This window comes from Stenella coeruleoalba (genome assembly GCF_951394435.1).
Source record: "Stenella coeruleoalba genome assembly, chromosome: 14".
In the NCBI taxonomy this organism is placed as follows: domain Eukaryota; kingdom Metazoa; phylum Chordata; class Mammalia; order Artiodactyla; family Delphinidae; genus Stenella; species Stenella coeruleoalba.
In genome coordinates this window covers 7,896,439-7,923,298 of record NC_137160.1, presented here as the reverse complement: position 1 = coordinate 7,923,298, position 26,860 = coordinate 7,896,439, and the positions used below count along the sequence as shown (strand labels likewise).

At 38.7% G+C, this 26,860-nt stretch overlaps 1 protein-coding gene across 1 annotated transcript in view; it reads right to left on the bottom strand.

Annotated features, from left to right (window-relative positions):
- Positions 1–6,663: 6,663 nt before the first annotated feature.
- Positions 6,664–26,860, bottom strand: part of CD226 (CD226 molecule) — an 86,173-nt gene continuing 65,976 nt past the window's right edge. The window contains exons 4-6 of the mRNA XM_079941826.1: positions 15,598–15,700; positions 10,895–10,952; positions 6,664–8,107 (exon numbers count right to left, since the gene is read on the bottom strand). Coding sequence (XP_079797952.1) covers positions 7,994–8,107; positions 10,895–10,952; positions 15,598–15,700 — 275 coding nt within the window. The 3' untranslated portion in view covers positions 6,664–7,993. The remainder of the gene's footprint in view (positions 8,108–10,894; positions 10,953–15,597; positions 15,701–26,860) is intronic.

The following is a 26,860-nucleotide window of genomic DNA, read 5'->3' as shown; positions in this document are numbered from 1 at the left end:
GGCAGGACTGACCAAAGCCAGGGCAGGGGTATGTACTGCACATGTGTGGGCCGAGAGTGTGTACACTTGCAGAGCATTCTGGGCCACAGTGAGGACTCCTGGGGGCCAATCCAATGTCTGCCATGGTCCAAGCCCATAGCTGGAGATATATAGGACACGCTAACACAATTCAAAAGAAAGCTGGAGCACCTGTTTAAGTTTAGACAAAGCAGGCTTCAGGACAAGGAATGTTATCAGGGATAAAAAGGGCATTACATGTGACAAAGTGGTCAATTCTCCAAGAAACACTGACAGTCCTAAAAGTGTATGTTCCTAATAATAGAATACCAAAATACACGAGGCAAAAGCTGATAAAACTGCAAGGTGACACAGTAAAGTCCATAACTGTACCTGGAGGCTGCAGCATGTGATAGAACAAGCAGGGAGGAAATCAGAAAGAATAAGGGTGACCTGAACAGCACTGTCAGTCAGTTTGATCTACTGAACATCTGTAGGATGTTACATCCAGCAGCAGAATGCACACTCTTCTCAAGCTCACATGAAATATTCTCCGAGGTAGACCATATTCTGGGCCATAAAACACACCTTAATACATTTAAAAGAATAGAAATCATACAGATGATGTTTTCAGACTACAACAAAATTAAATTAGAACTCTGTAAGACAAATACAGTAGAGAAATCCAAAAATATAGAGAGGTTTATAAAGCATTTTAAAATAACCCATGAGTCAAAGAAGCCTCAAGAAAGATCCAAAAATATTTTAATTAGATAAAAATAAAAATACAGCTTACCAGAATTTGTGGGATGCAGTGATATTTAAAGCATTAAATGCCAAGAATGGAAAGGAAGAGAAATCTAAAATCAATAATCAAAGCTTACACCTTAGGTAACTAGAGAAAGAAGAGCAAAATAAATCTAAAGCAAGCAGAAGAAAGAAAATAATAAAAATTAGAGCAGAAATCAATGAAATTGAAAATAACAGAATAAAATCAATGAAACCAAAATCTGATTCTTTGAAAAGATTAAAAAAAAATTAGTAAGGTCAAGCAAAGGTAGTCAAGAAAAAAAGAGAGAAGACAAAAATTACCACTATCATAAATAAAGAAGGATCATAATTATGGATAGCCAATTGAAGAAACAATTGGATGTTAAAGGGTAATAAGGGAATAGTGGGAACAACTCTACGCTAACAACTTGATAACAGATAAAATGGGCCAATTCCTTGAAAGGCATAAACTACCAAACCTCACACAAGGAAAAATAGACGAACTGTATAGCGCTACATCTATTAAAGAAATTGAATCAAAAATGAATAAACTTCCAAAGTGAAAGTACCATTCTACCAAACATTTATGGAAAAAAATAATACCAATTAATTCTCTACAACTCTTCCAAAAAACAGAAGCAGAGAAATCATGTCTAACTCATTCTATGAAGTCAGAATTATCCCAATATCAAACCAGATAAAACATTGCCAAAAAAAAGATAAATATCTCCCATAAACTTAGATGAAAAAAAAATCAACAAAATATTAGCAAAACAAATCCAACAATGTCTAAAAATAATTATTGTTATCAGCTAGGATTTATTACAGTTATGCAAGACTGGTTCAACATTCAAAATTCAGAAATGTAATCTACCACATCAACAGGCTAACAAAGAAAAGTAATATAATCATATCAATTGAAGCAGAAAAGTCATTTGACAAAATACCACGTGCATTCATGATTTTTTAAAAACTCTCAGCAAATTCAGAGAAAAACGTTCTCAACTTGATAAAGAACATCTACAAAACACCCACAGCTAACATCATACTTAATGGTGAGAGAAGGCAGGAATGGACTATCTTATCACCCCTATTCAACATTTTGCTAGAAGTCCAAGCTGCCACAATAAGACAAGGAAAAGAAATAAAATGCATAAAGATTGGGAAGCAATAAATGAAACTATCTGTATTTGCAGAAGACATAGTTGTCTATGCAGAGAACTCCAAAGAATCCACCAAAAAAAAAAACCCTGAAACTAACAAGCGAATACAACAAGTTAATAGGATACAAAGCATACAAGTCCTGTACATATTTAGTTAAAAATACACGTAAGTAGTACAGCACCACCAAACCAGCTTTAGAACAAATGCTAAAGGAACTTATCTAGGCAAGAAACACAAGAGAAGGAAAGGACCTACAATAACAAACCCAAAACAATTAACAATTAACTGATTCATTTTGTTGTAAAGCAGAAACTAACACACCATTGTAAAGCAATTATACTCCAATAAAGATGTTAAAAAAAAAAAAAGAATGAGCTAGCAGAAAAATATAAAATCAGCTGAGGTTAAATTTTGAAGAGTGAGGAAAGAAAGTTATCAGAGCTCAAAGTGGTTTCCTGCTTGTGGACCACTGGAGTTGCCACTTTTTCTCTGTTTTCTAAACTTGTTCCATCAGTGTCCTGGAACTGCTATGAGTCACCCATATCACTTATATAAATTAACTGTTTTTTCTATAACATAGTCAGCATCTGCTTCTAATGCTTAAAACCAGTACCCTCAACTTTTACAGACACAAACCCAAATACAACAGGCTTCTTATTGTGCCGTTTTCCGGGTACTGCTTAAATACTTGTAATCTGGCACCTCGTATCCTTTTATACTGGGAACTTTTCTCGAATTGACTCCAGGATGTACTGTCCTCTCTCTGCTTTTTTCTGGATGAAGAGAGACATCAGGATGACAGCTATGCAGAAAGAATCACTGTTTATCAGCCCAAGTCAATGTTCTAGGGTAATTTTTTAGGAGGAGGAGATTGACTAAATATCTATTGCATGTCAGAGGATCTGGAAAGATCCCTTAGACCATTGGTGAAGAGTCTGAGATAAATTTATGGTAAATACAAAAATAGTAAACTACAAAAAGAGACAATTATTAACTCTAGGTAGGAAAAAAAGTTATGTAGGAGAGAATGCATAATCATTTTTACCATGGGATTCAACTAAGAAGAGTATTGGCAAGATCATTAAAAATAAACACCAAATACTGAAATAATCAAAATTTTAATATAAATATTTTGGAAGGATGGGTACATGGGAAAGGTATACATGTGTGGTGAGTTCGTGGAGAGCAAGACAACTAAATCAATAAAGAATGTCTAAAATTTTTAAAAATCTAGTAATGATATATGTATACTATTCAGAAAAGTAGAAAAAATAATCAGAAGTGAAATTTGTTGTCTCAATGGAGGGAAAATGCGAAGGACAGGGTACTATTTTTTTGCAAAAAAAAAAAACAAACAAAAAACCCTTGAACAGCACACTTTGACTCTTTGAACTACATGCACTTATAAAATGAACTGAATGTTGCATTGGGATAGAAGCTACAAAGTATCACTGGTTTGATTTTTTTCTGCATTTAACTCTTCGTGTTAATATTATTCTGTAGGAATTTTCCCCTAATATTCTTTGATAACAAGTGAAACTAACAATCGTGGAGCTCTACATTTTATTCATTCAAACAACAGAATACAGTATATCAAGGTAAACATTTGCATGCCTTACAAAACCCAAGTCTGAAATTACATATAAAGCCGGAAAAAAATGTTCTAAAGAGGGTGACTATGTTACTTATCATTCAAACAGGGACAATAGGCAATAAATGGGGATTATTCCAGACATTTATCACCCATACCCCCAAATTAGATCTTTTCTTACAACACCTTACAACATAGTGCTTTAAATCTCGAAAAACATAATATGTAATCCAACCTTGAAGACTTGTAAAATTTTTTAAGAAAGCATTGCAGTTAATTCTAGAAGCCATAGTTTTACCTATCGGATCACTAGCAATAGAAAAGTTTAAAAAAATGCTTATTTTTACTTCATAAATGTATAAGAGCCTAGAGACTTGACTTAGAATAATCCAATGAACAGACCAGTGGAAAAGTGTATTAATTTATGCAAAAACCTGCACGTGAAGGTCAATACTTTCTAGACACTACATTCTAATAGTGGCCTAACTAATGATGAGAATAAAATAATGGTATTACGTGTTTCTATTGTTTTATATTTTTCAAAGATATTTTCTTAACTCTGCTGTGGAAAGAAGCTAAACTTTGTACTCACTGTTTAGACCTTCATCCTCACTATATAAGCATCTGTATTCTACATTAGCTTCAATCTTGTTGACATTTCACACCAGCAGTACAAAATACAGCATGTTATTAAAAATCAAGGAGAAGAAAAAAAAATCAAGGAGAAGCATTTTGATTACAGTGATTTCTAATTACGATGTGGACTCTACCAATTTGGAAAATTACTGTAATGCAGCTGTAGTTATTTTTTAACATAGTTCTATACAAACAAACATAACTTGTATGTTTACAATAAAAGTAAACCTATTTAAATATTTTTATTTTACTTTATCTTGTAAATTGATAATCAAAGTATTTAAAATTTATATGTATAATATTTTAGTAATAAAATGTGAATATTTACTAACTGAAAACGCTAACCTCATCCACCTGCCTCCCACCCATATAAGCATGATTACAAGCTAATGAAATTCCTATGCGATTTTCTCAGCATGCATAAAGCTTTTAAATAATGTTCCAAGGTCTCTCTGATGATAATATAATCAATACCCTAATCATTGTAGGTTAATAAGATGTATTCTTTCCCTGACAAAACTGTGTACTCTATAATGACATTCAACAAACTTACCTACCTTGTCATCACACAGCAATTCCTTGTAACTGGTTACTTTAATGTAAATACTAAAATAAGGGCATTCAAAGGAAACACAGATTATTATTTAATGTATTATGTATCAGTATAAATTATATATGTAAAAAAGAATCTTAGGAAGCATCTTGTTTCCTAAATAACACCTTGCAAAAAAGATTTAAAACATAATTTAATTCAAGTCTGACCTTTCATTCCGTGGATCTGTTTTGATCTGTTTCCTTAGTAACAACTGGAATAGTAGGTACAACAGATTAGGGAAAAAATATATACATGTGTGTTTGTAGGTACATATATATATACACACATACTATATATATACCATATACCTACTATAGATACCATATATAGTGTGTGTGTGTGTGTGTGTATATATATATATATATATATATATATACACAGAGAGAGAGAGAGAGAGAGAGCAAGCATAGTCTTTTATATATATTAGGTAGAGTTCATAACTCCAGCAAGTTAGGTATAATATTAAAGAGACTACAATGAAAGTGATTTGTTAAGTAGACTATCCAAAGGAAGAAAATGAATGAATGGAATTTCATCAGCATAACAGCTGACAGTGTAGCAGGATCAGTAGAGGAGATCAGAGAAATTTCAGCAGGACTTAGGAAGGTTCCAAATCCCTGAAAATATCCTGAGCCCTGCAGAGGAAGAATTTATAGAAAAGAAGGGACAGAGTAAATAGTTCTCATAAGTATTTTGAGTGAGAGATTTTTATAAAAGGTTAAAACACCCATGGAAAAAGAGATGAGTTTCAAGTGTTCTGGAGGCTTTGCAACACGTAAGGGGTTTGCCACAAAAATCTTCCCTGAAACCATATTGTAATGGTAGAAATGTTTTGCTTCTCACCTACATTAGTCATTGAGGATTTGGTTATCAGAATCTTCCAGAAAGTAATATTTTTATTAACTTTTAGGGAAAAGAAGTCATTTATCTTTTAAAGGATGTTAAGTTTGCTTCACCATGCAAATTGATAGATTCAGCCATGGAAACTTTCATTGATCTGATATAGTCAACAAAACAGTAGATGGTTTTCTTGTAAAACTGCCTTCCAACTTTGTTACAAATATATTTGTGGAAACACTTCTTGAATCCAGATGTAAAGATCTATAAGCAAACAAAATAAAAATGAGAGCTAACTCTCATTGCATGTCCGTAAGTACAACTGGGAGTGGTCGGTTTTACATTTTCCCTTCTGAAATAGGTAGGGGCATTCACAATTTCTGTAATCCACAGATAACTTCACTATGTGGCATGCATGTATTTAAAGATAAAACCATAAAATATCCACTGGCCTGCTAAAACTGTCAATTACAGCTTAAGAATCTGTCTAGACAGTATGAGAATTTGGTTTGGGATTGCTTTAGATTATCATGAAAAGTCTGCAACTTTGAAACCTAAATGCAGCTATTGTGATGAACCTTTTAGAAATGAGGATCTTTTTTTTCTTTCTTTCTTTTTTTTTTTTTGGCTGTGCCACACAGCTTGCAGGTTCTCAGTTCCCCAAGTAGGGGTTGAACCTGTGCTATGGCAGTGAAAGCCCAGAATCCTAACCACTAGGCCACCAGGGAACTGCCTAGAAATAAGAATCTTTTAAAGATGAGTATTAGAGACACGAACGATCATTATATTTGGTCATTACCAAACCATTGTGGTTTCAAGGTGACCATGACCATTATTGAGTTTCACAAATACTTTTCATTGTTGCCTGCATCTAGAATTTGGACAATGGCAGGCATGGTCTCTAATTGCCCTGTTAGTCATAACATTAGGCCAAACTGTGTCTTTGGCCAAACTTTGAAGCAACAGAAGTTTCTTTGTACCTTCCTATTCTTTGATCCCTTTTCCTCCTTCCCTAACCCTCCCTCCCAGTGCTTTGCCCCCTGTTTTTTCTACCCTACCACCCTATACCACCACTTCCAACTATCATTCTTTTTCTCATATTTAAATTTCACATAATTATTTTTAAAAAAACTAATAATGTCTAGGTACCTGACTCTTTTGAGAGAAATTATATATTAAAAATACTTCTCGGGCTTCCCTGGTGGCGCAGTGGTTGAGAGTCCGCCTGCTGATGCAGGGGACGTGGGTTCGTGCCCCGGTCCGGGAAGGTCCCACATGCCGCGGAGCGGCTGGGCCCGTGAGCCATGGCTGCTGAGCCTGTGCGTCCGGAGCCTGTGCTCCACAACAGGAAAAGCCACAACAGTGACAGGCCCGCGTACCGCAAAAAAAAAAAAAATAATAATAATAATAATAATTCTCAAAAGTATAACAACTTCAATATAAAAAAATTAAGTTATTGTTGGATCATCTACTACTCTTGCTCATAAGGCTAAACCAGGGATAGTGAAATTCTATATGAAATCAGAAATGAATTTATTTGAGAGTAGCAAAGGAAGAGATTTCCCTGCCACATTTATCTTCCTCTTGACCATTTAGTCATTCTACTGCCAAGTACTCTTCTGGACCAAGCTGGCAGAGTAGGTTCTAGAAGTGGGAAGAGGGAGAGAGCTAACCTAGACCTGCCCTCCTACTCTTTTTAGCTGGCTAACAGAAGATGTCTTGGAAGGTCATTAGAGTCCACATTTGTTGGCAACCAGCCCAGCTTCCAGGCTCCCCTTTACTTCTTCTAATAAAACTCTGAATTTCCCAGTAGTGTGCTTTGGTCCCCCTCCTACCTAGCTCTAGAGGTGAGCCCTTAACTGACTTAAGCCATTTCATCCTTTCTGGTCATAATGACTGTTTTGTGATGGACAAGTAACCAAATGTGTTTGCTCTATCAGAGCAAACTCTTTACCAGACAGAAACAAGGATTATGAATTGCCAAGACTTGTTGGCAGTCATCTCGGAAACACAAGGGAAAAACCTGAATGAGAGTTAGGCTAACACCAAGGAAGTGGATCCAGCATTGTGAAAGGGCATGCAGAACCTGTCTTATATCCGTACCTAATTCTAGACATAATATTTAGGCCCTGGTAAATAACCCTTGCCTGAAGCTTGATCTCCCCTTCATTGTTCCATTACAGGATTCAATAAGTTTCCTCTTACGTGTAAGCTAATTAGAGTCAGGTTTTCTAAAACATTTCTGTTAAGAATGCTCTCTAGTTAAGGCAGTATTTTTCCTGTCAAATGAAATAAATTTGGTCAACTAGTATCCAAGGTAGACACTAAATAGTGGGAAGAAATGGTATAAAGATCCATGTGCATAACAGTCATCATTAATATCCTCAGATTAAGGGAAAAGCTTAGACTCTAGTCTTTGGTCTACGAGAGAAGGTTGGGTAGTTGACATAAATATCCTCTCCTGCACCATCTGAAGGTTGATTGGCAGGGACAGGACTTCTGTAGTTGTTGGTTGCCTAGAAAGACAAACACAAAAGATGTTAATAATTCACTGCATTTCAGCACTTAATAAAGACACTCAAAACATAAATCTCTCCTTAGTTCAACCATGATACAGGTCAAATTTCTATTACAGTTAATTTCATAAAACATGCTCTTCACTGTATTGAACTTCTGTGAGAAATCACATTCTTGATTTGTAGGGTGGTGAGCGAGATACAACAGAGACCTAGCCTTGATTATCACTTGATATATTGTGATATAAATTACCTGTTTAAATGTAAAACTCCCTCTCCTGATGTTAGGCTACTTCGAAGAGAACCATTATTTGTATTCTTTATATGGAAAGTCTAGTACAGTATTTTCCCATAGTGGATAATCATTAATTTCTGTTGAATGGAAAAATAAATATTTTTAAAGTACACAGTGTGCTGGCTTAAAAATAAGCAACTGAACACAATTTAAAAATTACAGGGACTCCCCTGGTGGCACAGTGGTTAAGAATCTACCTGCCAATGGAGGGGAAACAGGTTTGAGCCCTGGCCCGGGAAGATCCCACATGCCGCGGAGCAACTAAGCCCATGAGCCACAACTACTGAGCCTGCGCTCTACAGCCCGTGAGCCACAACTAATGAGCCCGCATACCACAACTACTGAAGCCCACACGCCTAGAGCCCGTGCTCTGCGACAAGAGAAGCCACCGCAATGAGAAGCCCGTGCACAACAACAAAGAATCGCCCCCGCTCGCCGCAACTAGAGAAAGCCCACAATGAAGACCCAACACAGCCAAAAATAAATAATAAAATAAAATAAATTTTTTTAAAATTACAAAAATAAATGCACATTCACTTTCAAGATGATGTTATACAATCATTAATCTTCTCTACCTTAATTGGGTCACTTTGACCACCTGTATGTATGTGTGTGACAGAAAATACGTAAGCATAAGTGACAGAGGAGGAGAGAGAGCGGGGGCGGGGCAGAATTGAAGGGAGGAGAAGAGAAGGAGAGAGAGGTGTCTTTCGGTGAGTAGTCTGAAAATTTAGTGTGGTTTCAGTGTTTGCGAGGAGAAAGTAAAAGGAAAATTCAAGTGCTATTGTTTTCTACGTAGTTTGTCTAAAAACATACCCCGCAGAATCAAGTAGGTCTAACTTCACAGACCAGCTTACTGTCTAACTTTCTAATCACCATTCAAATTATCATTATTCTGCAAAAGCCTGGAAGAGTTGAATACCTAGTGAGGAAGTTGCAAAGCGCCTTTCCTCCTCTGAAATTCACAGCAATAAATGTGGCTTTGGATTGGCTTGAATGGACAACAGCTAAGGACAGAGAAGGGATCCGGAAATTGCATGTGACAGAACACGGTTTCCTCGCGTGCAGGCATGGCAGGTCAGACAAGGCCAGACTTCTCCAGCCTTCGCACTTGGTGCCCAAAAGCAAACCATGAGATATTCAGAAAAAAAATTTTTTTTGTTTTGCAAAAAAGTAACTACCTAACAGAAAGAAGAAAGTTAGACTGATAGATTATTAAGAAGTTTGAAGCACACACATTGGATTGTCGGAAACTTTTTAGTACTTGAGGTTTGGGCCATGTAGCATTCAATGGCAAATAATTAAATTGAAGAGATATGGATGTAATTTTAGATAACACTCAGGGAAAGGTTTAATGTAAAATTTTGTAAACACAATAGTATGTGTTAAAGAGACTATCTGACCTATAGTGGAGACAATGAGCACGAAAATAAGTGTCCCTCTTATCTTCACACCCAGAAGGGAATTTCTCCTCTGTCAATTAAACATTAAGGGGCAGGGGCACGTAGAATAAGGAGGACAATGTCAAGTTCACTCGATTCCTGCAGCCCAACAAAAAGGTCTTTAGCTTTATAATCTGAACGTCCGTTAATTAATAAATTAATCCAAACATCGTAACAATAACGAATATCCTGCATTGCATCTTTCTACGTGCTTGCTATGCTTTTAGTTACATTTAATTTAATCCTCACAATAACCTCACGACATAAAAATATTATCATGCCCTGTACTGGGTCAGATATCATCCCCCCTAAATTTTTGTCCTTCCCAGACCTTCATTAATGTGACCTTATTTGGAAATAGGGTTGCTGCAGATGTAATTAGTTAAAATGAGGTCATACTGAAGTAAGGTAGGCTCTTAGCACAATATGACTGGTTCCCTTATAAAAGGAGAAGAGATACAGACACACACACACACACAGACACACACACACACACACACACACACACACACACACACACACAGAAGGACGCCATGTGAAGACAGAGGAACAGACTGGAGTGATGTGTCTACAAGCCAAGGAATGCCAACAACCACCGGAAGCCAGGAGAGAAGCACAGAACAGAGTCTCGTCCCAAGAGGGAACTGATCCTGCTGAGACCTTGATTTTGGACTCTAACCCTCCAGAACTGTGAGAGACTAGATTTCTGTTGTTTCTAGTCACCCTCTTTGTGGTAATTTTGTTGCTGCAGCCCTAGGAAACTAATACAGATTTTGGTAATGTGCAATGTTGATTATTATTATCTAGTGTAATTGCTCCTTTATTTATGTGAATGTAAAACAAACAGTTTCAAAAGGTATTAATAATAGGAGACTAGTTCAGAAAATAACCATTTCATCAAATAGCTGATACTGGAAAAACAGGCAACTGCACTGGTTAGGTTATTGAAAGGAGAATAAAAAAGAAGATTGCTAACTGCAAATGGACTGACTTTACATTTATGATGCACAAAACGGGGGGGGGCAGAATGACAATTCTGAGAAAACTTACCCTATTCTGTGTGTCCCAGTACTCTTTAAATAGGCCTCTTTTCTGTCTCCTTCTCCTTCTGGGAAAACATGTACAAGAGAGGTAATAAGAATGACACTCCAGCACCAGCATTATTTCAGACGCTCTATAATACCTCACCTGTACCCGCAGCCCACATGCCCTTAGTGATTATGTTAAAGCAGCTGTCCACAGCGGTTTTATACATACTCACCCAAAATTCCACTGTCCTAAATTTTTTCATTTTTCGTACCTTCTCCAGTGTGCTCACAGATGGTGAAGGCAACTAAACGGATATGCAGCCAGTTCCTTAGTAATTAATCTCAGTGAGTTTACTAAAGAATGGTGCAGAGTGGGTTATTATTGATACATAAATGACTTAGAGATTTCCCACAATTAAAACTTCCTTTTAAATGCTAACAGTGCAACTTCTTGGATGACAATGACAATATAACTAAGCTTTATGGAATCTTCCGGGTGTTTTACTAAACGACCTGTATGGATTACTTTATTCAGATTTCATCAAAAACTCTCTATTTAAGGAACTGGGGAACTGAGGCACTGTGAGGAAGAGTAATTTGCCCCAAATCACATGGTTGGTAATCAGTAGAATCGGGATTTGAATTCACAGCCCTCCTTCCCGACTACCAGGCTCACTGCTTCCACAGTCACATTGCTGCAGCTGAAAACGGGCCATCCGAAACCATATGTTCAATAAACTCTCCACAGTTTCAACAAAACTTATAAAAGCCTAACTTCAGGAGGAATCTTTGAAAAGAAAATACAAGAGAAGAGAGTAATGTAATTGAATGCAAAGATGAAATAACTATATCCAAGTGTATGGAAATTGTTATCATGGGGAGCTGGTGACTGTTTCTTTTCATCCCCCTACAGAAAAGATTCTTATTGAACAGATACAGATACAAAAATGTAGAGTTTTTTTTAAAGATGAGGTTATAATTACTTCACAGAAATTTTGGAAACCTGGCAAGAGAGTCTCTCTCCAGGGAAAGGTTGTTCAGATAATCAATGTTGACTCTGATGGTCTCTTCTAGTTGCTATGAAATCCTCCTACCATGTCAACAGAATCACAGACTATGTGCATTTATGTATTTACTTATTAAGTAGTATTTAAACAAATTATTTACTTACTTTATGTGTAAATTTACTATGTGCAAGTCATATTTCTAAGATCTTTTATATAAATTATTTATTCCTCATAAGAAATCTATGACACAGACACTATTATTATCCTCTTTTTGCAAGTGAGGAAACAGACACAGATTTATGACTTTTGATCCTTTGTTAAATTATCCTTCACAATCATAATATAGAGTTAACTTTCCCAAGTAGGTCCAAATATATATATATATATATACATGTGTGTTATATATATAAACAAATATATTTTTTAACATCTTTATTCGAGTATAATTGCTTTACAATGGTGTGTTAGTTTCTGCTTTATAACAAAGTGAATCAGCTATATGTATACATATAATCCCCATATCTCCTCCCTCTTGCGTCTCCCTCCCACCCTCCCTATCCCACCCCAACAAATATACTTTTAACATAAGCTTAGCATATACAATGTGATGAGGAAAAGAGAAGATGATTTTTTTCTCCAGTTTTATTGAGATACAATTGATACAATACAGCACTGTGTAAGTTTAAGGTGTACAGCATAATAATCTGACTTACATATATGATGAAACAATTTCCACAGTAAGTTTGGTGAACATCCACCATCTCATATAGACACAAAAGTAAAGAAATAGAAAAAACATTTTCCTTGTGACGAGAACCCTTAGAATTTGCTCTCTTAACAACAGGCATACATAATGTAGAGCTGTGTTAATGATATTTACCACGTCGTAGATTGCATCCCTAGCACTTATTTATCATACAACACGAGAACACGAAGTTTAGAGTGGGATGATCTGCGTCTAACTTGTGCTCTGCAATTGACTAGTGATTTGCATCTCTAAAGGTCAGTCCTCTCACCTGTAGAATAAAGACAGTAAACATATTCCCATTCTGGCTTGCTTGATTCTAAGGAGTTTCCCTGGGATGAGGAACGATCAGCGCGGAAACTGGGAAAGTCCCAGGCAAACCAAGACATCCCATTTGCTGTGAACCTCGAAGCTGACAACAGAGGTAAAAGTGCCTAACATTTGCTCGCTAAACATTAAATTTCTTCCTACAGACTCAGGTGTCAATCCCTAGACTGTATCTCGGCTCCTGTCACGCTTACTGGTGCTATGCCTTCCCCTAGCCATGCTCACTGAATATGGTCACTATTCTGGTCTCTAACTGGAAATGACACCAACTGTGCTCTAAAGGCCTCGTGCTCACAGGCTGCCCGGTGCTGGGCGTGAAGGAAGAATTCAGTCTCCTTCAGGCACCCTGTGATGTATTTTGGCTTCTCTCGAGGTCAGCACATCTGAAGCTGAAGCGGCAGGATTATTTTAAACAGTTGCTAAGACAGAGTTCAGAAGGTCATTGTTTAGTCCCTTGGGTCATTTTTCAAGACGTTTCCATTCTAAGTAACGACCACAAATCAATACCAATGACAAGGTAGAAAGAACAAGTGCTTTTTGCTGTGTGGTGTTTGGCCATGGTTATGCATTCAAGTCCACTGATCTTCTTTTTATCACATTTAACCAAGTGGGACAAGATATTCTACAGTTCAATTTAGCTATTCATGTAAAATTGATGCATTTTCATGAAGCTAAATCCTTTCTGTCCAATATCTGTGACCCTCTCGAGGTCTGTCCTGTCACTCACTCTCTCCTAGCCATATTCCTTGTGTTCCCATGCGCTCCTGCTGTCGTATCTGCCCTCGGTGCATTTTTTAATCAACCAAGGTGAAGCAGTAGAGAGATCCTCAGTGTCACTAACATCCTTACCTCAATTTGCTAATTTCTGACCAGGGAAAGACTGGAGGGCAGCCCATGATGGACAGAAAGGAACGACGACAGTTTCATGTTTCAATTTAATTAGACAAATGCTTATGGACCATCCTTATTTGGAAAGATTAGCGCTAAACGCTATCAAACACTAAAAAATGAGTAAAACATAATCTCTGCCATTATGAATAAAGGGAAGCCAAGCATGGAAGTGATTAAACTACAAAGCAGGCTGCGAGGTGTGGTGGTTAGGAAGTGCAACACGATTCTGGATGGTGACATCATGTCTACTTGTAGGGAGGGAGAAGCAGGACAGCCCTCCCAGAGGGGACACGCACCCCACACCTTGAATGGTCTGCAGGACCAGATCATTCTAAGGCCAAATATGGGGGAAATCAGCATTTTGGTGTCATAACAAATGGGAAGAGTCAGGCGTGTTCACAGAATAAAAGCTGTAGTTTTAATACATTTTGTCAATATCAGGGGAGTAAGTAAAGTAGAAAATATGAATGAATATTGGGTTGGGGTCAGATTAATTGGGCTGGGGTCAGAACAAAGGGCACCTGTGCCACAAGGTTAATGAGCTTAGCGTTATCCTGGTGCCAGTGGAAAGACAATAAACAGGTCTTAAACAGGGAGACGACATGGCCAGTCTAGCTTTTAGAAGGGGAACCAGGAAAATAACAGATGGGTTAGAAAGGGGGAGTACCGCTGAAGTCAGGCGAGCAGTGAGGGGAGCCTTCGAAGAGGATATGGCGACGAGATGGGGAAACCGATGGGAAACCCCGTCAATAAGCACACAGGACTGTGTGTGTGCGTGTGTGTGCGTGTGTGTGTGCGTGTGTGTGTGTGTGCGCGCGCGCATGCGTGAGTGGTAACATTACTGGGGGAGAAGAGTGGAGATGGATGTATTCCTTCACTCAACAAACATACAGTAAGTGCCTACCATGTGTCGGACATTCAAAACGTAGACATCAAAAGTTTGGTTCCTTCTTTCCTTAAGAATTTAATACTTTAGTTGGATCACGAGTATAAGGAATGATTCCAACCCAATATGACTACAGCTAAGATTGCAACAAATACCTAGACTGGTGAGTTGATGAACATGGGGCAGCTAAGAAGGGAAGAGTTAACCAAGAACAGCCTAGAAAACTGCCAAGTGTGCCACAGGCGGTAAAAGGTAGGAAACTTCAGAAGAGGCCAATGGCCACCTGCTCTCTCTAGGGCAGCCCCTCCCACCTCCTTTCTTCTCAATGATTTGTAATAAAGGCACCTACGCTGATTGTTTCAGAGAATATAGAACCATTTAAAATCACGTTGCTTGCTTATTAGAATATGCATGCCACTACATCTCAGTCACCACTGCCACAATAAATATTTAATGAATGAATGAATGAAGGCATTATTACTGTTCAACCCTGATCTTCTCTCAGAATCCATCTCTCTCTCTCTCTCTCTCTCTGTTACACACACATACCTCCCCCTCACCTGACAGCCGTTTTCCTTTGCAGGAGGAGAGGAGAGACGGGGTAGCAGACAGAGCAGAGGCACCAGGCAGCTGGCTTTGTTAGTGCAGGGGTGCACTGCCCACTCCTACTAATTCCGAAATGAGTCATTCCAGCCTCCTCCTCCAACTTTAACTCCTTCTCTGCTACGTACAAGAGCAGCGCTCAAAGTACACGGACTCAGTACCTGAGTCGTAAGACAGCTTAACCAACTACTGGGTTATTAATGGAGAAACTCCAGCATCAGAATTACTCAGGGAAAACTAGATCCAGGAGGAGCTGCAATACTCACCTCTTATAAGGAATGGCAATGACGGTGGTAATTAGGATAATCAACAGCAACAACAAAGCTGTCCCTGAGGCCACGAAGAGGATGGACTGGTTATTGGTTTTACCTAGGAGGAAACAAAGTTATAGGAGGAATTAGGAATTCAGCTAAAGCCAGAAAAGAAAGGGAAGTGGGAAAATTAGGAAAGGGTATATTAATCATCATAGGGTAACAATGTAAAACAAAGATTCCAATAAAAAATAGGCTGAGATAGGGGAAAAAGATTTTTCTTTCAGTCTCCTAAATACTTCTGACTCCTCACAGATTTTCACTAGTTCCTGGATCTAATGGTGGGTTTGACACCTTATTGAGACCAAGAATAGAAAGCATTCAAGACAGATATCACTTCATTCTAATGAGCTCCTGATCACATACACGAAATCTTTTGTAGGAAAAAAACACATCAAAATAGTATATAAATGAAGATTACTTCTTAGTTCTATTGCATTAAGTACATCCAAGACACAACAGTATGTAACTCTGATGTTTATAAGTGGAATTTTGTTCAAGAAATATTGTCTACTCAATTACGGTTAATGATAAAAATAATCAGGAAAAGCATGTTACTTTTCCAACTCAGCGATTAACTGGAAAGGGCTATGGCCAGGGAATCTGAAATTCTCATCCTGGTTCTTTCACTGTTTAGCTGTTTGACCTCCAGCAAATTCCTAACCTTCTCTGCCAGCCTTCCTTCAACTGTCAAGTGATGACAACACTTCTAATTACATCACAGAGCTGTGATAAGAGGCTAATAAGGCAATATTCAAATATTTGCTCACCTCTGGAGCCAGATCCCATGAGGCCAGAGACCATTTCCTCTTTCAAATGTCCTCCTGCCCACTGCACACCTCACCCACCGCCACCCACAGAGCTCCTTACAAGAAGAAGAAACTCATCAGTATGTGTTGTTGATGGAAACAGGATTGAATTGAAACCGAGGCGCCCTCTTTTTTTCTTCTTCTTCTTCTTTTGCGGTACGCGGGCCTCTCAGTGTTGCGGCCTCTCCCGTTGCGGAGCATAGGCTCCGGACGCGCAGGCTCAGCGGCCATGGCTCACGGGCCCAGCTGCTCCGCGGCATGTGGGATCTTCCCGTCCCGGGGCACGAACGCGTGTCCCCTGCATCGGCAGGCGGACTCTCAACCACTGCGCCACGAGGGAAGCCCCGAGGCGCCATCTTTATGGCCATCTCTATATCTTTAGGCAGCAAATTTCCCAGGAAATTTGTAGGAAAGGGGCAGCTATGGCAGAGAACAGCACAGCTTCCCTCTCTCTTGAAATAAAAGCTCGAACGCTTGTACCCTGACTCCCAGGCTATCTGGAATCCCACAGCAACCTGTAAACCATACTTTTCACAGCATTCTTCCCAATCCTTCACTCAGATGATTTCTTCCTTCCTGACCCACTATAGCTGAGATTTTTTTCATGATAAGAGCTCAAAGTCTATTCCACTCATTCTTTTGCAAGCTTTACTGCAAAAAGAAACTAAGTCAAAAAATAAACATTATTTTTATGTTTTAAATTTGTTAACCTGTAAGGTGAATAAAGATAGAAAAAATATATGAACACTTTTAAAGACCTTGTATGTAGTGTCTAAGATAGGGTTTTGTCCAAATACGATGGGGAGAAGGAAAGCGAAACTTATTCAGAAAAAAAAATACATTGAACAACAACAAAAAAATACATTGAACCACCACTGCAAATGGAACAAGGATATTTTTTCCCCGTCAAATATGAAATTAATGTTTTTAAGCTCTTGGCACATTATTAAAAGCAAACAAAATACCTGAAAGTATTTGCATTATAACACAGGCCTATAAAAGGACCGCAGTTGCTATGCTGACATAATTTGAATACAGTAGATGCTAAGGTTAAATTAAATAGGTATGGTGGAAAAAAATGAAAGTTATGATCAAAAAATTCATTGACAGTATTTTGGGAAAATTATTTACCTGTTTTTTGAAATTTAGATCTTAATTACAGTAAAAAATTACAGTAAAAAAAAGCCAATCTGGGTGGACTACAGAGATCTAAATGTTTAAATGTAAACATGAGAAGAAACTATAAGTGAGTATTATTTAATCTCTGTAATGAGAAACGACTTTCCAATTTATACAAATAAGCAAACACATAGGATTCACTGGGTCAAAATGAAAAATATCTGTAGGTCAAAATCATCACAGGTAAAGGCAAAAAATTAGTATCTTTAACATACCTTTGCTGTCAAGAAAAACCTATGTTAAGAGAATAAGTAAGATAAAAAACAACTTATTAACCAAAAGTGCTTAAAGACAAGTTTGCATGAAAGGAAGAAGGTGGCAAGATGGACGACCTCAGGCTCCATTTGGGGAGAGAAATCTGCTGCAACCTGCCTCTGGGAAGAAATCGCTCTCTGTGCGTCAGACCTTTTCACGAGCTTCTTGTACATTTGATTAATTACTTTTTTCCTAAAGAAATGCTCAGAAATGTGAACAAAGAGTTTTGTGGAACATTTATAAGAGCAAAAAGAAAATCCTTCTTTCCCAGCAGCACTCTAAAGTAAGACGACACAGCTGAGGGTCTCAAATGTAATTAGAATCACAGGGCAGGGGGATGGGGGGAGGCTCGTTAAACCACAGATGGCTGAGCTCCCCCCTCAGAATTTCTGACTCAGGAGGTTTGTGTGGGTCCCAGAATTTGCAGCTCCTGTGTGATGCTGGTCTGGGGCCACCTCCTAGAGAATCACAGCTATAGACATTAGGATCATGGGTGTAAAGAATCCCAATGAAATGGAAAACTGCTGACTCCAGATAGAAAGTTAAGTAAAATTTCAAAGCCAGAATTCACAGTTGTTCATGCTATGATATCTCAATCAAGTATAGAACTTAGGAGGAAAAAGCCTGCCAGGCAGCAACATGCCAAAATTTTAAAGTGATGATCTTCAGGGAATAGAATTAAAAGCAATTGTTTCTTTAAGCTTTTTGCTATTTTCCAGATGTACTAAATGATGTATTGTTTTTAATAATCAGAAAAAAATAGTACAAAAATTTAAAGGTCTGCATGCTTAAAGCAGAATACTCTGCCAGTTTTTCGTGGTTATATTTAAAGTGCAGGATGTAGAGAGCATCTTTGCAGAAGTGTACTCAGAATCCTTAAGAATTAAGATGGCATTCTTTGCTAAGCTCTCAGTTATATGAATTAAGTAGAAACCACTGAAAAGTATCTTCATTTGTTTCACACTGCTCACTTATAAAATCTAAATTTCAGATGCATTCCTTAATGTCACATATGTTGCCTCTTTTTAACCTCTTCTAACAATGGGTGACCTGCTGGACTCAGATCCATCTTCTTCACTCATCTTTTAACACACAGTGTTGAGGCAGACTGTGTACTTGGCATTAGAGATGAAATGGTGGGCACCGAAAAAAAGCATGGGAGCCTGGTAGAGATTCACTTACAATCCAGAGTATCCCAGCCTATAGCCAATCCTACTTGTTACCTCCTTCTCAGCTTCCCACCCCTCTGCTGTGTTATTGTGAACCAGCAGTACTTGGACCAGGCTGGTGTAAGCACCCAACTTGCTGGGCCCTGTACGGCTAAAACCAAAAAAAATGGAAAAGCAAATGGGTGTGGGTGCTTTAGGGAGTTAATCAATAGTTCCTAACCTTCACTTTTTCCTAAATTCTTTTAACAGATCTTAGCTTGAGTGACGTCAGCCCTCAAGCCCCTCTCTTAAAGAAAGAATTACTGTCTCTTCTCGGCAGCCATTTTTTTGCCGATTTTTTTTCAACCTTCATCCCAATGCGGTGTTGGTTCATAGGAGGACAAAAGTGTCGTGAACCATAAAGCCATTATTTTCCCTCCCATCAAGAAAGATAAATAGGACTCCCCTGGTGGCACAGTGGTTAAGAATCCACCTGCCAATGCAGGGGACATGGGTTCGAGTCCTGGTCCGGGAAGATCCCACATGCCATGAAGCAACAAAGCCCGTGCACAACTACTGAGCCCGTGCTCTAGAGCCTGCGAGCCACAACTACTGAGCCCACGTGCCACAACTCCTGGAGCCCGTGCGCCTAGAGCCCGTGCTCCGCAACAAGAGAAGCCACCGCAATAAGAAGCCCGCGCACCGCAAGGAAGAGTAGCCCCCGCTCGCTGCAACTAGAGAAAGCCTGTGTGCAGCAACGAAGACCAAATGCAGCCAAAAATAAATACATAAAATAAATAAATTTATTTTAAAAAAGGAAAGAAAGGTAAATACAGTTAAAACAATTTAAAGCACATCAATGAGATATATAAATGAGTAACTTACTGGAGGACTGCAAACCTCCAAGCTACGTTTCTGCCAATGACAAGTATTTACAGCTGAGTTATAAACCCTTAGAAAGGCTTGGGATATAAATGCTTCCAGGTCCTTGCCTCAGAGCCAGGCGGGTAAGAGCAGGCATTGATGTTTACTATTTATCTTTTATTAGAGTCTGGGGTGGGGTTAGGGACTGGGGAAACCAAGCAACTTAGAACCTACATATCTGGACCAAAAAACATGCTGAGAAAAACTCAGAGACCCTGACCCTCTACCCAGCCCTGGGCAGTCATGGTAGATACCAGTAAAAGTTATTCTTGCTGTCTTACCTCATTAAAAAGAAGAGAAATATTTGATTTCGCTCTATGTACAGATGGGATACACACTGTGTATGTTCCCACAGGATAGATGTGTGTTAGGTGACAGACTCAGCACTATCAGGTTGATTCCAATTTTTGACTCACAGTATAATGCAAATATCCAATCTTCGTCCCACATTAGACACTGATTTGCTGAAAAAAATAGATGGAGGAGGGAAGCCTTCAGTTCTAAGTCCTATCTTCTAATTCTTTTCCCTGGAAGACCCCGGCGTAAGATCACTTGATCTTCTGGACACTTTTTTGGCAACTGCAAAATGATGATGCAATCAATCTAAGGGTGGCCATGGGAGTGGCTCGAGATAAAACATGTAGGGGGGCTTTATTTACATATTTAAGCACCACATAATGTAAGCTGTTAAGAGTGAACTTAGGTTTTGTCCGCACACATTCAAAATTAGAGTTAAATAACTAATTTCTATTCTTTTCACGTTGACATTCCACGTTGCACTAGTCATGTATAACAGAGGATGCTTGTTCCTGTAACTAGATTCACCTTTCTGGGGAAAGGTGGAAGTGCTGTTGATAAACATGTATAAAATGGTTGTAGCTTTGGAGGACCACTGGAAGAAATGGTAGTCTGAAGTCTGTTGAACGTTCCTGTATGCCTGAAATACAGGCATGGTAATATGATCCCAAGTTTTCAAAGGTCGACTTTCTTTGTGCAGACCGATTTTATATCCTTTGTAGTTCAGAAACCTTTCCCTGTTTTATAGCAAGAAGGTCCTAGGGAATAAATCATTTTCAGAGAATTAAAGGGCCATGACATCAACCTCTAATTTTTCTTCTGAGTGAATAGTAACTATTCCTACTCAAAATGAAAATATTATCGTATATGTGGAGTCTAAAATATGACACAAATGAACTTATCTATGAAACAGAAACAGATTCACAGATATAGAGAACAGACTTCTGGTTGCCAAGGGGGAGGGGGGTGGGGGAGGTGTGGGTTGGGAGTTTGAGGTCAGCAGATGCAAGCTATTATGTACAGAATTGATAAACAACAAGGTCCTACTGTATAGCACAGGGAACTCTATTCAATATTCTGTAATAAACCATAATGAAAGGAATACAAAAAAGTATATATATACATGTATAACTGAATCACTTTGCTGTACAGCAGAAACTAACACAATATTGTAAATCAACTATACTTCAATAAAATTAAAAAAATAAAAGTATTATTAGGTTTTAACTGAGAAACATAAGGTGCAGAGAATCTAAATAATTGTCCTGTAATTACAGAGCAAGCCAATGAGGAAGCGAGTTTCTAATCTTATGTACACATTTTGCTGCAATGGTTTTGCCTCTCTTGATGGAAAATAGTTTCCCAAGTGACTTAAACACTTTAAAACTTTACATCAGTTGAGAAACACATAGTCTAAGATAGGCTGTAAAGTCTACTACTCAATAGGCTGACCGCAGTAGCTACATTTTCTGGTGTCACTATGTGCACTGGCTGTACTCTGGACCATAGTGCTCTACAGCGACTGAAGTACGGTAAGGGTACCCATGTCAGCATATGTGGCACAAGGATGGTGAACGTTCTGATTTGGTAATTTGTTGAGAAAATTTTCAAGGCTGACTCCATCATATTAGATGTCTCACCTTTCTACCCAAGTATTCCTTAGTCTTACGTTCTATTTCTTAAAATATTTCTCCATTTTCATAAAGAGATATTATTTATTAAAGGAGATTGTAATTTATGCATCACAAGTCAGAATGTCAAGGCCTGCACACTTCCTACTCACTTCTGTGGTGAATTAGTGTGCAGAAAAGAGTTAATGTAGCAGCCCGAAGACTGCTGGCCTTAGAAAGGCCTGCTTACAAGGTTGGCTCCTGGCTAGGGTGTGGGAACTTGGATTTGGAGAGTGTTCTCACCATTTCTTAACTGTTAGGGTGGTTTATTGAGTCTAAACTGTTGATACAAACAATGTGGTTTATGCTAAACACCTGCTTTCCTTCTGGGAATTAGTCCTTCTGACTTTGCCGCATGCATCTTTTCCCTTTGCTGATTTTGCTTTGTATCCTTTTGCTGTAATAAATCAAAGCCATATCTTTGGAATGTAATCATCAAAGAAGAGAGAGCCTGTATCTTCCAATTCTGTGGGAAGGTAGAAGCCTAACTTCCAAAGGCACCTTGCTCCGAGGTGCAAAACTACCTCCTGGCGTAAAGATGTAAGCAGCTCATTTTTCCTTTGGATGAAGCCAATTAGCTAACATAGATGGTCATACCAGGTGAATTTAGGATGAGCTGTGTGTGACAAATGATGCTATCAAGTCCTCCTACTTGAGGACTAGTTACTGTTTACCTTGAGAACATGCATATAATGGGTTGTATCTGCCAGGCTTTACAGAAGGTTAAGATTTCCTTCTGTCTTTGCAGTGTCTCAGTGGACTGCCTGTGATGCGTATCACAATTCTGGTTTCATGCTTATTCAACAATAAAATTGTTTTCTTTCCCTTCTTCCTTGGTGGAGCAGTTTTCTGGGTAGGGAGGAGATTTTGTTTCCCATTCTAATTCCCCAACACATTGTTGTTATCACTGTTGTTTAACCAAGTGTAACTCTACATTACTGTGTCACTATCATGCTTATCCATGAGGATATAATGGGAAATTTTTCAAATGTTCCGCTAAAATCAAGATGAACATTTTACCCATGCAATAAAACATAAGTAGGCCTAACATACCATTTAAATTATTTATTTATTTAGCTGTTCAAGATAAAGGTCCATAAATGTGAGAGAATATAACTCTTCAGGATATTTAATATAGAAAATAGACTTCTGTTTTTTCGTGGTAGATTGTGAAGGCTAAGTCCTTGCTGTCCTTACTCTGAGGGCTAATAACTGCAGCTCTGTGTCCAATGGTCATTAGTCAACTACCAGAACTGGAGGCAGAGCCGGATTCGAGAGGAAGGAGGAGGGACTTAAGGCGGAAGGAGGGCGTGTTCGGGAACTCTGAGCCAGTTTCAGGGCAGTTGCTCAAGGGAGCAAGCTTGCTCACAGGGAGATTCTGCTGGGCGGGTCTGGTGAAGACCTTGGGGGCAGGTGTTGGCAAAGCCAACGAGTCACGTGAGAGCTGAGCTCTCACCGGTTCTCTCCAGCAAGGACCTTAATTCGCCTTTGCCTGGAGGCTACTCCTAAGGTTGCCCTAGCCTGTGCCTGGTGTGGACACGACTTATGAGCAACCAGCACTCCCCTCCAGACCCTGACACCTACTACCTGATTTTGCTTGTGCCTCATGTGACTGTGTGAACACCCTCCCTCACGTGACTTCAGGATACCTGCAAACCCCAGAAAAGGGGACGAGTCAGTGGGGAACCCACAGACACAGCACCTGGGGCGACCTCAGCAGGTGGAGCTGGAAGAAACTAGCGGGTGATCAAACTCCCACTCCTTTGCCTACAGATGCTCTATGTGCTGGTTCGGTAGGTAACCCATTGCACCTATGAACCTCCTAAAAGGATGGACACAAGGCTGTGGAACTCCACAGTAGCCAGCTTCCCTTGTGATGTTGCTGTTGACGGCAGTAATGATTTTTTCCTTCCACTTGGAGAAGCAATATAGTGCCACAGTTAAGAAAAAGAACCCTGAAGCCAGTCTGCATGGCTTTGAATCCCAGCCCCTCTCCCTACTAGCTGTGAAGCCTTGGATAAGGCTTCATGCCTCACTTAACCTCTCCATGCCTCACTTTCCTCATCCATAAAATGTAGATAATAATAGAGCTGTTGTGACAACTGAGTAATTACCAGTAGATTCTTAGAGCGACTGGCACAAACATAAGCATAGTGTGTGAGTTTGTCATATAGTGGCCAAGACAAAGCCCTGTGACACTTAGTTCTTATAACTGCTATCTATAACTTTTCCCTTGGGTCCTTAGAAAACTTCAGACTGCAAACTATATGGCATTTATAAAGGCCTATATATAAATGGGCTATAAATGTCACACAGATATTTTCAGAATATGAAACAGACAGCAAGCTTTGGGCTGAATATTTACCTCCAAATATTCTATCCAACTTAAGACATTTTAATTAAAAAAGTGTTTACTAAGTGCTCTACAAAACATGTGAAAGCTAGTGCCTGGCTATAAGAAATAAGCGCTCTGGTAATAATTGCAAAACCTGCAGCTTTATGCTCTAGAGTTTAATTATCCATCTGATCTCTCCACTTTTAAAATAGCCAGTGATTACAAAAAAGGAATTGCACGATTGGATTTCAAAGCTGATATCTTCACTTATTAGACCAGGAAGAGGAGACGGTAGCCAGCATAAAAGCAAAGCAACCTGTTTTGATTAAAGTGGGATTTGCGTGTTTCTTGTGAGTGTAAAATTGCCCACAAGCACATGTATTTACTGAATGTTTACCATATGGCAGATTGTCCCACCTAACAATATTCACAGTAATCTTAATTCACAAAATTTGTGTATATACACATACAAATTAAAAGAGTGAAGAATTTATCTCAGTGCTCTATATAAAACATGAAAGGGGCTTCCCTGGTGGCGCAGTGGTTGAGAGTCCGCCTGCCGATGCGGGGGACGCGGGTTCTGTGCCCCGGTGCAAGAGGATCCCACGTGCCGCGGAGCGGCTGGGCCCGTGAGCCATGGCCGCGGAGCCTGCGCGTCCGGAGCCTGTGCTCCGCAACGGAGAGGCCGCAACAGTGAGAGATCCACGTACCGCAAAAAAAAAAAAAAAAAAAAAACATGAAAAAATCAGAATAATGGTTATACTTTGCAAGCCTGTATTTTTTTATATTTGTAAAGTCACCTCTTATGTGGCCCCAATTTGGGGGTCATTTGCACATCCATCATGTCCTTGAGATTCTCTGATTTGAAGCCACAGAAAATATCCCATCCTTTGTTAACGTAGTTTCTCATCTCAATATTTACTCTTTACTTGCCCGTGTCTATCACTGTGTTGATAAGGATTTTTCATTTCACTCACTATTCACCTTAGCTAAAGCCATTCCTCCTCACCAGTGCAGTGGAGAGCTTTAAACAGTTCAACCTTACATCCGTGAAAGGAAGAATCTCTTCCTGTGGGTTAATTAAATAAAACACTACTCTTATACTTAAAAGATTATGAACATCATAGTTATTTTTGAGTTTTAGGCAAAGTGAAATACATCAAATTAACTCTGGAAATGAAGTTTAGAGTGACCAATGAAAATTACAAAATATTTATTTTATTAAATTATCCAAGCATACTCCTCTGTTAAATAAATAACTCTTAAAAACCCCTGAATCGTTTCAGTGTAAATAACTTTAAGATACAAATGGGGGCTCAAAGATGTATCTCTACAAATGACAGATCCGTGTTTATTCTTCATTTCTTGTTCTTTTAAATAACATAGCCCTCTGCAAACCTACTAGGTCACCTTTGAATATTTGTCAAGGGTCAGGTCAGTACCTGTTTGAAATACCTCAGTTGAAGTTGGAAGTAGTTGTCTGACTAATTGAATTGCAATACTTAAAGCTAGAATTGCTATTAAGAATGAAATGCCATTAATCTTATATGAAGAACTAATTTTTTTTTAAATTTTAAGTAATTTTCTAGTTGCCTTTGGGGAAAACTTCACACAGTCATCTACGTTCAGTTTCTAATAAGGCTCTCAGAGACAATTACAAGCTGTTAACAATTCCCAGATGCTTTAAAATGAAAAAAGCGCACACACGACAAAGGAGTCCAAAGGGCTATTTTGCCTTTGGAGTCATTAGGCAGGTCTCTCACACAAATGTGGTCATGGAATTTAAGTGGGAAGAAAATCAGTACATTTTTCTGAATTTGAATTCCTACCTGTACCCTAAGTTCCTAAGGAGAGGAAAGTGTCATGAAAATTACTTGAAATTCGGGCTGAGGAGAAAGATCCACTTGAAGAAAAGTAGTTCCTTGGATTAGCTGCTTTCTAATACCACCAACTTACTTTGTGTATAGTAGTGATAGCAATACACATTCATCAATGTTCCTTATGTAAGAGCACCATCAAATCCACTTAACATTAGATTTTCAACATTTCCTTCTCTCTGTTAATAACTTGTCAATCCAATACCTTGTTTATCTACACAAATATGGTAACGTATAAACAATGACTGCAGGCAAACATTCCAGGATTGTGTGCCTTAGGAAAGATGAATAAATCAACATGTGGGCTCACAAAACAAACGGAATGACTGACTGCTTGCTTTTTTTTTTTTAAATTAGATGTCTCATAAAAGAACTGATGTGGGCAGAGGCAACTGTAAAACTACAACGACATAATAGGCCCTGATTGAGCAATCAACTCACTTGTGATGTTGGAAACAGTATGTTTCATCTGGATACCCAGTTATCATCCAGAATTTTAATAACATAACTAAATTGGGCTAAAAATTGTACTTGATCCATATCGGTAGAGGCTATTTGAGCCTCCAGACAGTGACACCAGTGCTCTGGGATTCTGGTCCTACGGTTCTATCATATAAGTTAACTGTCATGGACATTATTTTCTATGTAGGAAGAGATGATAAAAGGCTGAGGTTCATCACACCGGGTCATGGAAATGTACGTATGTGGCAGCCCAGCACATACC